The 13645-nt window shown below is 39.9% G+C and overlaps 1 protein-coding gene across 2 annotated transcripts in view; it reads right to left on the bottom strand.

Annotated features, from left to right (window-relative positions):
* Window positions 1–13645, bottom strand: part of DPYSL3 (dihydropyrimidinase like 3) — a 609221-nt gene that overhangs the window by 213647 nt on the left and 381929 nt on the right. For both annotated transcript variants that reach the window (XM_053717144.1, XM_053717145.1), the window contains exons 4-6: window positions 13336–13500; window positions 6509–6570; window positions 6199–6279 (exon numbers count right to left, since the gene is read on the bottom strand). In XM_053717144.1, coding sequence (XP_053573119.1) covers window positions 6199–6279; window positions 6509–6570; window positions 13336–13500 — 308 coding nt within the window. The remainder of the gene's footprint in view (window positions 1–6198; window positions 6280–6508; window positions 6571–13335; window positions 13501–13645) is intronic.

The raw sequence follows: 13645 nt of genomic DNA, 5'->3' as shown, positions 1-13645 counted from the left end.
TATAAAACCTAATATTCCCTATTAATTTAAAAAAAACAAAATTTATGCTTACCTGATAAATTTATTTCTCTTGTGGTGTATCCAGTCCACGGATTCATGCATTACTTGTGGGATATTCTCCTTCCCAACAGGAAGCTGCAAGAGGATCACCCACAGAAGAGCTGTCTATATAGCTCCTCCCCTAACTGCCACCTCCCAGTCATTCGACCGAAGACAAGCAAGAGAAAGGAGAAACTATAGGGTGCAGTGGTGACTGTAGTTTAAAAATTAAAAAACACCTGCCTTAAAATGACAGGGCGGGCCGTGGACTGGATACACCACAAGAGAAATAAATTTATCAGGTAAGTATAAATTTTGTTTTCTCTTGTAAGGTGTATCCAGTCCACGGATTCATCCATTACTTGTGGGATACCAATACCAAAGCTATAGGACACGGATGAAGGGAGGGACAAGGCAGGCGCTTAAACGGAAGGCACCACTGCCTGTAAGACCTTTCTCCCAAAAATAGCCTCCGAAGAAGCAAAAGTATCAAATTTGTAGAATTTAGAAAAAGTATGAAGCGAAGATCAAGTCGCCGCCTTACAAATCTGTTCAACAGAAGCCTAATTTTTAAAGGCCCATGTGGAAGCCACCGCTCTAGTGGAATGAGCTGTAATTCTTACAGGAGGCTGCTGGCCAGCAGTCTCATAAGCTAAGCGGATTATACTTCTTAACCAAAAAGAAAGAGAAGTTGCTGAAGCCTTTTGGCCTCTCCTCTGTCCAGAGTAGACAACAAACAATGCAGATGTTTGACAAAAATCTTTAGTAGCTTGTAAATAAAACTTTAAAGCACGAACCACGTCAAGATTGTGTAATAGACGTTCCTTCTTTGAAGAAGGATTAGGACACAGTGACGGAACAACAATCTCTTGATTGATATTCTTATTGGATACCACCTTAGGAAGAAACCCAGGTTTGGTACACAAAACTACCTTATCTGCATGGAAGATCAGATAAGGGGAATCACACTGTAAGGCAGATAACTCTGAAACTCTTCGAGCCGAAGAGATAGCTACCAAAAACAGAACTTTACAAGATAAAAGCTTGATATCTATGGAATGCAGAGGTTCAAATGAAACCCCTTGAAGAACTTTAAGAACTAAATTTAAACTCCATGACGGAGCAACAGGTTTAAACACAGGCTTGATTCTAACTAAAGCCTGACAAAACGCCTGAACGTCTGTAACATCCACCAGACGCTTGTGCAAAAGAATAGACAGAGCAGAAATCTGTCCCTTTAAGGAACTAGCTGACAATCCTTTCTCCAATCCTTCTTGGAGAAAAGACAATATCCTGGGAATCCTGACTTTACTCCATGAGTAACCCTTGGATTCACACCAATGAAGATATTTACACCATATCTTATGATAGATTTTCCTGGTGACAGGCTTGTTTTGACAAAATCAAGCGTTCAATCTCCAAGCAGTCAGACGCAGAGAAATTAGATTTGGATGTTTGAAGGGACCTTGAAGTAGAAGGTCCTGCCTCAGCGGCAGAGTCCAAGGTGGAAAGAATGACATGTCCACCAAGAATGACATGCGTACCAAGTCCTGCGTGGCCACGCAGGAGCTATCAAAATCACAGAAGCTCTCTCCTGCTTGATCTTGGCAATCAGACGAGGGAGCAGAGGAAACGGTGGAAACACATAAGCCAGGTTGAAAGACCAAGGCGCTGCTAGAGCATCTATCAGCGCTGCCTTGGGATCCCTGGACCTGAACCAGTAACAAGGAAGCTTGGCGTTCTGACGAGACGCCATGAGATCCAGTTCTGGTTTGCCCCAAAGTTGAATCAACTGTGCAAACACCTCCGGATGGAGTTCCCACTCCCCCGGATGAAAAGTCTGTCGACTTAGAAAATCCGCCTCCCAGTTCTCTACTCCTGGGATATGGATAGCTGATAGATGGCAAGAGTGAACCTCTGCCCATATAATTATTTTTGAAACCTTCAACATTGCTAGGGAACTCCTTGTTCCCCCTTGATGGTTGATGTAAGCTACAGTTGTGATGTTGTCCGACTGAAATCTGATGAACCTGACCGCAGCTAGCTGAGGCCAAGCCTGAAGAGCATTGAATATCGCTCTTAGTTCCAGAATGTTTATCGGAAGGAGTGTCTCCTCCTGAGTCCACAAGCCCTGAGCCTTCAGGGAGTTCCAGACTGCACCCCAGCCCAGAAGGCTGGCATCTGTCGTTACTATTGTCCAATCTGGCCTGCGGAAGGTCATACCCTTGGACAGATGGACCCGAGATAACCACCAGAGAAGAGAATCCCTGGTCTCTTGATCCAGATTTAGTAGAGGGGACAAATCTGTGTAATCCCCATTCCACTGACTGAGCATGCAGAGTTGCAGCAGTCTGAGATGTAGGCGGGCAAACGGCACTATGTCCATTGCCGCTACCATTAAGCCGATTACTTCCATACACTGAGCCACTGAAGGGCGAGAAGTAGAATAAAGAACACGGCAGGAATTTAGAAGTTTTGACAACCTGGCCTCTGTAAGGTAAATCTTCATTTCTACAGAATCTATCAAAGTTCCTAGGAAGGAAACTCTTGTGAGAGGGGATAGAGAACTTTTTTCTTCGTTCACTTTCCACCCATGCAACCTCAGAAATGCCAGAACAATGTCCGTGTGAGACCTGGAAACTTGAAAAGTCGACGCCTGTATCAGAATGTCGTCTGAGTAAGGGGCTACTGCTATAGCCCGCGGCCTTAGGACCGCTAGAAGGGACCCTAGAACCTTTGTAAAGATTCTTGGTGCCGTGGCCAACCCGAAGGGAAGAGCCACAAACTGGTAGTTCCTGTATTGGCCCTCCTGGATCATAGGAAGGATAGTTTGAATAGTCTCCATCTTGAAGGATGGGACTCTGAGAAATTTGTTTAAGATCTTGAGATCTAAGATTGGTCTGAATGTTCCCTCTTTCTTGGGAACAACAAACAGATTTGAATAGAAGCCCTGTCCCTGTTCCTCCTGCGGAACTGGGTGGATCACTCCCATAACTAGGAGGTCTTGAACACAATGTAAGAATGCTTCTCTCTTTATCTGGTTTGCAGATAAAAGTGAGAGATGAAATCTGCCTTTTGGGGGAGAGGTTTTGAATTCCAGAAGATAACCCTTGGACACAATTTCCAATGCCCAGGGATCCTGGACATCTCTTTCCCAAGCCTGGGCGAAGAGAGAGAGTCTGCCCCCTACTAGATCCGTTTCCGGATCGGGGGCTGCTCCTTCATGCTGTCTTAGAGGCAGCAGCAGGCTTCTTGGCCTGTTTCCCCTTGTTCCAAGCCTGGTTAGGTCTCCAGACCGGCTTAGACTGGGTAAAAGTTCCCTCTTGTTTTGTGTTAGAGGAAGTTGAAGCTGCCCCACTCTTGAAGTTTCGAAAGGGCCGAAAACTAGACTGTTTGGTCCTTAATTTGTTGGACCTGTCTTGAGGAAGGGCGTGACCTTTTCCTCCAGTGATGTCAGAAATGATCTCCTTCAGTCCAGGCCCGAATAGGATCTGTCCTTTGAAGGGAATGTTGAGAAGTTTAGACTTTGAAGTCACGTCAGCTGACCAGGATTTAAGCCATAGCGCCCTACGCGCCTGAATAGCAAAACCTGAATTTTTAGCCGTTAGCTTGGTTAAATGAACAACGGCGTCAGAAACAAATTAATTGACTAGCTTAAGGGCCCTAAGCTTGTCAATAATATCTTCCAACGGGGTTTCAACCTGTAGAGCCTCCTCTAGGGACTCAAACCAGAAAGCCGCGGCAGCAGTAACTGGGGCAATGCATGCAAGAGGCTGGAGAATAAAACCTTGTTGAATAAAAATTTTCTTAAGGTAACCCTCTAATTTTTTATCCATTGGATCTAGAAAAGCACAACTGTCCTCGACAGGGATAGTGGTACGCTTAGCTAGAGTAGAAACTGCTCCCTCCACCTTAGGGACCGTCTGCCATAAGTCTTGTGTAGCGGCGTCTATAGGAAACATCTTTGTAAAAACAGGAGGGGGAGAGAATGGTACACCTGGTCTATCCCATTCCTTAGTAATAATTTCAGAAAACCTTTTAGGGATTGGAAAAACATCAGTGTAAGTAGGTACTGCATAGTATTTATCCAATCTACATAATATCTCTGGGACTACAATAGTGTCACAGTCGTCCAGAGTTGCTAAAACCTCCCTGAGCAATACGCGGAGGTGTTCAAGCTTAAATTTAAATGTAGACATATCAGAATCAGATTGAAGTATCTTCCCTGAATCAGAAAAATCACCCACAGATTGAAGCTCCCCTGCTTCAGCTTCATTATATTGTGAGGGTGTATCAGAGATAGCTACTAAAGCGTCAGAGAGCTCTGTATTTATTCTAGTCCCAGAGCTGTCTCGCTTTCCTTGCAATCCTGGCAGTTTAGATAATACCTCTGTAAGGGTATAATTCATAACTGCCGCCATGTCTTGCAAGGTATACGCAATGGGCGCGCTAGATGTACTTGGCGTCCCCTGAGCGGGATTTATAGGATCTGACACGTGGGGAGAGTTAGACGGCATAACTTCCTCCTTGTCAATTTCTTCTGGTGATAAATTTTTTAAAGCCAGAATATGGTCTTTGTAATCTATAGTAAAATCAGTGCATTTGGTACACATTCTAATAGGGGGTTCCACAATGGCTTCTAAACATAATGAACAATGAGTTTCCTCTATGTCAGACATGTTTAAACAGACTAGTAATGAGACCAGCAAGCTTGGAAAACACTTTAATAACTGTGAACAAGCAGAAAATAAAAACGGTACAATCACAGAAACTGCTAAAACAGTGAAAAAAGCAGTAAATCTTACGAAATTTTTACAGTGTGTATAATAGACTGAAATAGCATTGCACCCACTTGCAAATGGATGATTAACCCCTTAGTTTCAAAACCGGATAAAAAAAACGATATAAACATTTTTAAACAGTCACAACAAACTGCCACAGCTCTACTGTGGCCCTACCTGCCCATACAACGACTTTGGAAGGCACAAAAACCCCTTAGAGAGGTCCTATATGTTCAGGGGACTCCTTCAGGGAAGCTGGATGTCTCAAGCTGCAAAAACTAATGGAAAATAGGCCCCTCCCAACCTGTACTCACAGTGAGAGGGCCTTAAAAAACTATCCCTAGGCAAAATCTAGTCAGCCATGTGGAACAACTGGGCCCCAGAATAAAGTTTTATCACCAATATGAAATAAACGTTTATACACCTCAAGCAAACATTATATCTATTCAGTAATGTGAGTAAATAATAAAAATATTACCCTTTACAGCAAGCATGATACCAGTCGTTATTAAATCACTGTAATCAGGCTTACCTTAAATACATCAGGTACTGTCAGCATTTTCTAGCTTATCATTTCTCTAGAAAAATTTAAAACTGCACATACCTCAGAGCAGGAGACCCTGCACGCTATTCCCCCAGCTGAAGTTACCCATCTCTTCAGTTATGTGTGAGAACAGCAATGGATCTTAGTTACAACCTGCTAAGATCATCAAAGACCATAGGCAGACTCTTCTTCAACTTTCTGCCTGAGGCTAAAATAGTACAACTCCGGTACCATTTGAAAATAACAAACTTTTGATTGAAGATAAACTACATTAATGCACCACATCTCTCTAGCTGCTTCCCTTGTCGAGAGCTGCAAGAGAATGACTGGGAGGTGGCAGTTAGGGGAGGAGCTATATAGACAGCTCTGCTGTGGGTGATCCTCTTGCAGCTTCCTGTTGGGAAGGAGAATATCCCACAAGTAATGGATGAATCCGTGGACTGGATACACCTTACAAGAGAAAAAACGCTGTTTCACAGACCCGCTCTCTGCTCACTTGGTCTTATGGCGCGGTCGGGCCAGGCTGTAACTATACATCTGGCCCGATGCGCTGAGTAAATATAAGACCCGCTCAGCAGAGAGCAGAGAGCGGGTCTGTGAAACAGCGTTTTTTTTTTAATTAATAGGGAATATTAGGTTTTATAAATGTTTGGCTAATATAATGTTATATAATTCTGCACTATGTTTACTGTCCCTTTAAGTGTCAGAATCTAGTGACATCAACAGCAACTAAAATTGAGTAACAAAAAGGTTTATATTACTTTATTAGATATAACCATCAAATCCATGCTTTTGATTGGAAATTTTGCACCAACTTTACTTTCTAACACTTACCTGAGCAATGATGTCTCCATTTTCAGCATGAACTTGCGCAATAGCACCAAGCCCTCCCAGGAAAGTGAATATCTCATACAACTGAAATGCACACAATGACAAAATCCTGTTAGAATTACTTTTACTTTTTAGTCTTAAAAATTGTTAATATGAGAGAAAATACATTGTATTTTACTAGACTTTCATTATTAGTTGAAGATGGGTATTAATTCCAAAAAAACACTATGCAGACACATACGCAGGCTAAATGATGAGCAAAAACTATTTCTGGATTCTTGCCCAGAGAGGAAGGAAATGCAATTAACTTTACCTCAGTGTTGGACATCTGATACAAATCTTTGTATGCCATGTAAACCATGAAAGAGTTAACTCCTGTGAAAAGCAGAAGAAATGGAAATTTAGTAATGTAATTTTCCCTCACACGTGTGATAATTACAATAGACCAGAGGAATGAAGGGAGTTGGCCGGAGATGCTACACGTTTAGGGAAAGTTTTTTGTATTTGGCATCTTAGTTCATAATTAATCTGAGCAAAACAGGGGGTAAAGAAACATAGCTGCAGTAGGAGAGGTATCAGAGATTCCAGGTTCTGTCAGCTGGACACTAATAAATAAACCAAAGGCAAATATTCTCTTAAAAAGTGAGCTTAAAATAACACAGTTATGACAGGGCACATAACTCATTTACACTTCCTTATTAACTACAAGAGTTATATACTAGGATCAAGTAAGTCTGGGCATAAATGCAAGGAAAATACAGCTTTAGTCACTTTTACTGCAAGCTTAGATATTTTTTATTATAGACTTGGCATCTTTTATAACTATGTTGGCCCTGCTAATAAGTTGGTAATATGAGTCAAAAAAAAAATCTGTGGAATTTCTGGTCTCAAAAAACAACATAAGAACCTTTGAAACACACATAAGTGATAAACTAGTTGACATTAAACACAAAACGTAATCCCCCAAATAGGGCCAGATTATGAGTGGCACGCTAAAAATTATATGTGAGCCAAAGGGGTTTATCGAGGTTGTTTCGCATGCTGGGTTTAACGCACGTATTACAAATTGATTGTCATGATTTACGCTAGAATGGTTACCGTGTCCTCAGAGCTCTAGTTAAATGTTTTGCAAAACAAAAAAGTTGCACAAAACAAATAAAAAAATACATTCATCTATTTTAAATCATAATAACACTATTCAATAAAAATTATTAAAAAAATATTGCACAAAAAACTATAAGGGTTCAAAGATATGAGGTCTCAGGTGTTAGAGAAAAAAAAAGGCAAGCAAAGGGCTTTAACATTGAGATGCATACATGTATATGTGTCCGGGTTTAGCTATGCCGCGGTGTTACACTGTGATAGAGATTCAGGGATGACGTAGCCATTACTCTTTATGAGTGGGAGAGGCTATGCTAATTAGCCATGTGTTTTTTACAGAGATGTGTCTGAACTATCGGAATCCACATGGTGTTAACACAAAAGGCTGGCTGACCCGGAAATGTATAGCACGTTAGGGTATAAATAGGGAACTGGTGTGTACGGTTGTTAGGAAACATTTGCACATTTTGATATTGCCCATTGAGAAAGGTGCCAGGGGGGCACCGAAACGTTTGCGGTTTTCATGTGAAGATGAATTGATTAATTAAAAGGTATCATTCTCAAGACCGGTGAGTGCAGCGTTTTTTCGTCTACAAGAGGATTAAATGACATACACATATATATATATATATATATATATATATATATATATATATATATATATATATATATATATATATATAAATGTGTGTGTGTGTTTATTTGTGTACATATGTTTTTATATGTGTATATATATATATATATATATATATATATATATATATATATATATATATATATAAATATTTACAGACATATATACACACATATAGACACATAAGTACACTGTAAAATTGTTTTTCCATAAATGCATTTTAAATGACTTGTTATACCAACTGCAGAGTATAAAATATTTGAGAAATTGCATTTTCAGGTTTATTTGTGTATCTGAAGTAGCTGGTTTTGTGCTTTGAAACCACAGCCTATTACAATGGGTTGAGCTTCAGGTAATATCAGATCTCATTATGTTATCACTTTCATGTACACAGACTTGCTTCCTTATCTTATATTTGTCTGGAACACCAAAGCTCAATACATAGAGAGAACAATGGAAAATTATCATTTTATTACTTTACTATCATGCCCCCACTGAGGGTGTAATCTCTTCTGCTGGCTGTGTTTACTTAGGCTTGTCAATAGCATATACGCCAGTATCAAAACTTTCAGTATAGGTTGGGAAACCACAAGCTAAATCAGCTATTTCAAATGCTGAAATATGAGTAAAGGAGATACTTGCAACCAATTTAATACACTCTAGCAGGTAAAAAGGATCATTGGGAATAATTTAAAGGGAAGAAAGTTTTTGGGTGAACTGTCCCTTTAAGCAGATAAAAACATAAGAAATCATTTATGCAATATTCATATTTAATAAAGTGTTATAATGTGTATTTACTGTAAATATTCCACGTTACAATATTCTGCACATGGCAGAATATGTTCTAAGTATTTTTAAATAAATATGTATATATCTATCAATATATATAATCATGTATATAGGTATAGATATATATTGTACCTAAATACCTGCAGATATATGTAGAAATCTGCATTTATGAATAAATAGAACATATTCTGCTATGTGAAGGACATTGGAATGTGAAATATTCATATTTTCATGTCGGGTTAGCGCACTTGAGAATATGCGATCGGGTTTGTGCACGAGCAGGGTATTTATTTTTCCCCTTTTCTTTCTCCATTGATCTATATGGAGCAGTGACGTGCACTCATATGAGGCAGGTGAGGCAGTGCCTCACCTGGCCAAGTGGTGTATTACAGCCTTTTTATGAATAATAATAAAAAAAATATATATATTTTTTTTCCAATTTTTATTTTTTATTTTTTAATAAAAAAGTTGACCCCCCTACCCCCCACCCCCTCCACCAAATTCAGCAGTGACAGTGTATTTAGTTACTTTTATGTAAAAAAAACTGTAATAAGTCATTACATTCATATTGCGCAATAAGAGGCTAGCCAGCTAGCCTTCCATTGCGCAATATGAATGTATTTTGTTGTATGGGCCGCTAGAGACTGCCACCCAGTGGCGATTCCATCTAATGCAGTCTCTTTTGCGGCCCATACAGCTCCCACCGGAGGCTTCTCTGTTCAAGCCTCGGGAGCCGAGTGTCCGCCCGTCAGCCAATCAGAGTCAGACATGAGCAATCATGTGTCTGACAACTCTGACTTCTGGGCTGACTAGTGTGTCGGGCGGGAATTTGTCACGGATGTCTCAGTCCCACTTCCTTTAGGATAGCTGCGGCTGCCACTGCCACTAGTGCCTGGGAGACGGAGTAGTAGAAGACAGGACCAGGACCCTCACCCAGTGTCATTGAGCAGCTCAGCTACTGCCTACGCGGTCACTGTGTGTGACAGTCACAGAAGAACAGAAGCCTGTGTCATCAGACTAGTAAGTAAGTACAGGGCAGGCCCCGGGACATCATCTCACTCAGTCTGAGACTTGAGGACTGTTGTGACTTGTGTGTGCACTCACTGTTACGTCTCACACTACTAACTAATCTGGGCATCAGAGGGTGGCAGATTATACTAGTAGTACTAGATCTGATGATCCCCCCTGGGCCCCAGCGCTGAGACACCCCACTCGGCCAGCCTGAGTCTGAGAGCCGCTCAGCCTGTCCTGAGCCAGCCTGAGCCACCCCACTGCCGTGACCATGCACACACTGGCTGGCACATCCAGTCCGCCACCTCCTCCTGAGTTAACATTTTTTAACAGTGCAACGGTCGGTCAGGATCAGGACTCCTGACCGACCGTTGCACTGTTAAAAAATGTGAACTCAGGAGGAGTTGGAGTTCTTATTAACACTATTAGAAGTCTGCAAATCCTGTGTGAAACAAAGCGCACCTCAATCCATAACTGAGTCTGACATTGGGATGCACACACACTGTGCTGCAGTGTCAACAGCGTTAAATCTCAACTTCTTAACTCAGTCCTGGAATCCAGCCATAATCACAACTTTCTTTTAAACGCACTCCCAGTTCCTCAAATAAGAACTTAGCAGTCCCCTACCTCACTTACACTATGGTAATATTTTATAGATTACATGTTTTATAGTTCTACGGTATTGATTATCTAAAATTCGCTGGCGCACAGCTGCACAGTGCACAAGGAAACACTTGCTAGCTGTGTGTAGTTTGGCTGAACAACCGTGGTCTGCTTTGTGATTTAATTAATTATAACAAGTCACTTTTGCTTCAGAATGTCCCTTTTACATTCTGGTTTCCAGGGTTGTGTTGACAGCATATTTTTTTAGGGTCATTTCTATCAGGGTCATAAAAGCTCTCAAGTATGTGCATGGGGGAATATATTATTGATTACCTTATGCAAAACATTAAAGATATGTTTTTACTTTGTTATACAATGGCACTGTCCATATGTTTCTATGTTTATGTTTATTTTTTTGGAAATAATTACTACTCACCCTTGCTGTATAATTAATACAATATATGAATTGCTTCCCCACTGCAAAGTGTTAATATTCGTGCACAAATTTGTTGTTAAAAAATGGGAACTCAGGAGGAGGTGGCGGTTCTGGTGCATGGTCACGGTGGTGGGGTGGCTCAGGACAGTCAGGCGGCTGAGCGGCTCTCAGACTCAGGCTAGCCGCGTGGGGTGACTCAGCTGGGGACCGTCAGACACTAGTACTAGTATAATCTGCCACCCTCTGCCCATACAAGTGTGCACCATATATGTTATTATGTGGGCATTATAATCTGCCACCGTCTGCCCAAGTGCCAATATAAGTATTGTGTGCAGTGCACCATATATGTGGGCATTATAATCTGCCACCCTCTGCCCATACAAGTATTGTGTGCACCAGATATGTGGGTTGTATTATCCGTAAGTTGGCTCTCTCTGTTTGTATAGTGTTGTATACCTTTCTAATTAACCTTGACAGTTCGTGACTTGGGAGTTTTTTTCCCTTACCCTTTACAAAGAGGTCATAGTTTAACCCCTGCTCTATGAAAATAGGGCTGCATTACTTTTTAGGTGAAAAGTGGTTATTGGTTAATAAAAAAAAAAAAACTGTAATTATGAAAAATAGGTCAATAAATAAAATTGGTCTAAGCATGGTGTATAATTGCAACAACATGCTGCTGACTAATACCTGTGTGTATTAGAGGAAGGGCTGTAAATATTGGTGAAAGCTCTGTATTATCAGCTCTACATGTCATGCACAGGCCCTGTAATGTGTATATTATACACACATCACAACAGTAGTGTGTATAATATACACATTACAGGGCCTGTGAATGTAGAGCTGATAATACAGAGCTTTCACCAATATTTACAGCACTTCCTCTAATACACACCAGATGGTTTGCACTGTGTCACCACAGCCAGCTAGCTTCTAGGTTTTAGTCAGCAGCATTTTGTTGCAATTATACACCATGCTGAGATCAATTTTATTGGTGACCTATTTTTAATAACTGCAGATTTTTTTTTTATTAACCACTTTTCACCTAAAAAGTAATGCAGCCCTATTTCACAGAGCAGGGGTTAAACTATGACCTCTTTGTAAAGGGTAAGGGGAAAAAAACTCCCAGTTGAAGTCATGAACTGTCAAGGTTGATTAGAAAGGTATACACTATACTACAGTCATTATTAACACATTCTGAGCTTAGTTTATTGAATAAACCAAGCTCAGAATGTGTTAATAATGACTGTAGTACTGTATACCTTTCTAATATCATTTTGAATATGCTTTTGTCAGACAAAAGCATATTCAAAATGATATTAGAAAGGTATACAGTACTACAGTCATTAACACATTCTGAGCTTGGTTTATTCAATAAACTAAGCTCAGAATGTGTTAATAATGACTGTAGTATAGTGTATACCTTTCTAATCAACCTTGACAGTTCATGACTTCAACTGGGAGGTTTTTTTTTACATTTTTATATTTACTGAATAATGAAGGAATCTATAAGCATAATTTGCAGCATTAAAGTAAAAAAGTATGTTTTTAGACATATTTTAATCTGCCTGGATTTCTAGATCTCATAATCAGAGCAAGCATTTTGTTATCTGGCAAGAATTTCTGTTACAATCCTTTAGACTAAAATCAGATGTTTACTAAGTTGACCAGTTTTCCAAGACACAATTTAAAGGGACTTGAAACCCATATGTTTTCTTTCATGATTTAGAAAGAGCATGCAATTTTAAAATAACTTTCCAATTTACATCTAATATCTAATTTTCTTCATTCTTTTAATATCCTTTGTTGAAAATCATATCTAAATATGCTCAGTAGCTGCTGATAGGTGGCTGCACGTAGATACCTCATGTGATTGGCTCACCCATGTGCGTTGTTATTTCTTCAACAAAGGATATCTAAAGAATAAAGGAGTATCCTGGCCACTGCCTCACCAGCCTCTGACGTCACCGCACGTCACTGATATGGAGGTATATGTTAACGCAATCGCGATATTCGAAGTTCAGCTTTCTGCGTGTATCTGGTTAGCATGAAAACAAAAACTTTTTACTTTCAACTTGTAATAAGGGCACTTCCCAACGCATGCAAAAACCTTACATCTAGCGAAGTTAGGGCTCGAGCCGGAGTGTTAAATACTGCTCCACTTGTAATCTGGCCCTTAATGTCTAAATATAATCAATCTAAAATCAAAATTTATTTTGTCTGCTGTAAATTACCTTCAACATAGTGATTAGTTATCTCAGAGCACAAGATAATTTACATCTGTTTCTAACTGGTTGCTGCAAAGCAGATTAGGAATATGGGTTCCAACCCGTATCCCTAGACTGCTTTTGAAATGCAAATGTTTGTAAACCGCTCTAACACAATGACTGCGTTAAATGATTTTAAGTTTCTTTTTCAAGCAGCACTTAGTTGCTAATATGCTATTTCTATATAAAAAAAATTAAATAAAACACTGTTTCAGTTGAAAGCACTAAAACGTAATTAATGTAATACAGCTCACAAGTGATCCATGTGCTGTGATCTAAATACAAAACAATATGTGTTTTACCTTTCTGTTTGATGAGTGTTTCCACTTCCTGCCTCACACTATCATTCCAGTGAGTGATATCTACATGCAATGAGTAATCACAGCATGTTTTCCCATCAGCCCATTCTCTCCACTTCTCAAACGCCTCAGTCAGGCTGGCCTCAGGCTCTGGGATCACATGGTCAACTGGATAAAAAATTAGATAGACATAATTAATACTTTTAATTTTCCAGTGGACATATACAACATCAATCACCATTATGTTGAAGAGATTTATAAAATCTACTGTTAGTCTGGCAATAGCAATGGAGTGCATACAACAAATTTAAAT

This window comes from Bombina bombina, chromosome 6, assembly GCF_027579735.1.
Source record: "Bombina bombina isolate aBomBom1 chromosome 6, aBomBom1.pri, whole genome shotgun sequence".
Lineage (NCBI taxonomy): Eukaryota > Metazoa > Chordata > Amphibia > Anura > Bombinatoridae > Bombina > Bombina bombina.
This window is presented reverse-complemented; position numbering and strand designations above follow the sequence as displayed.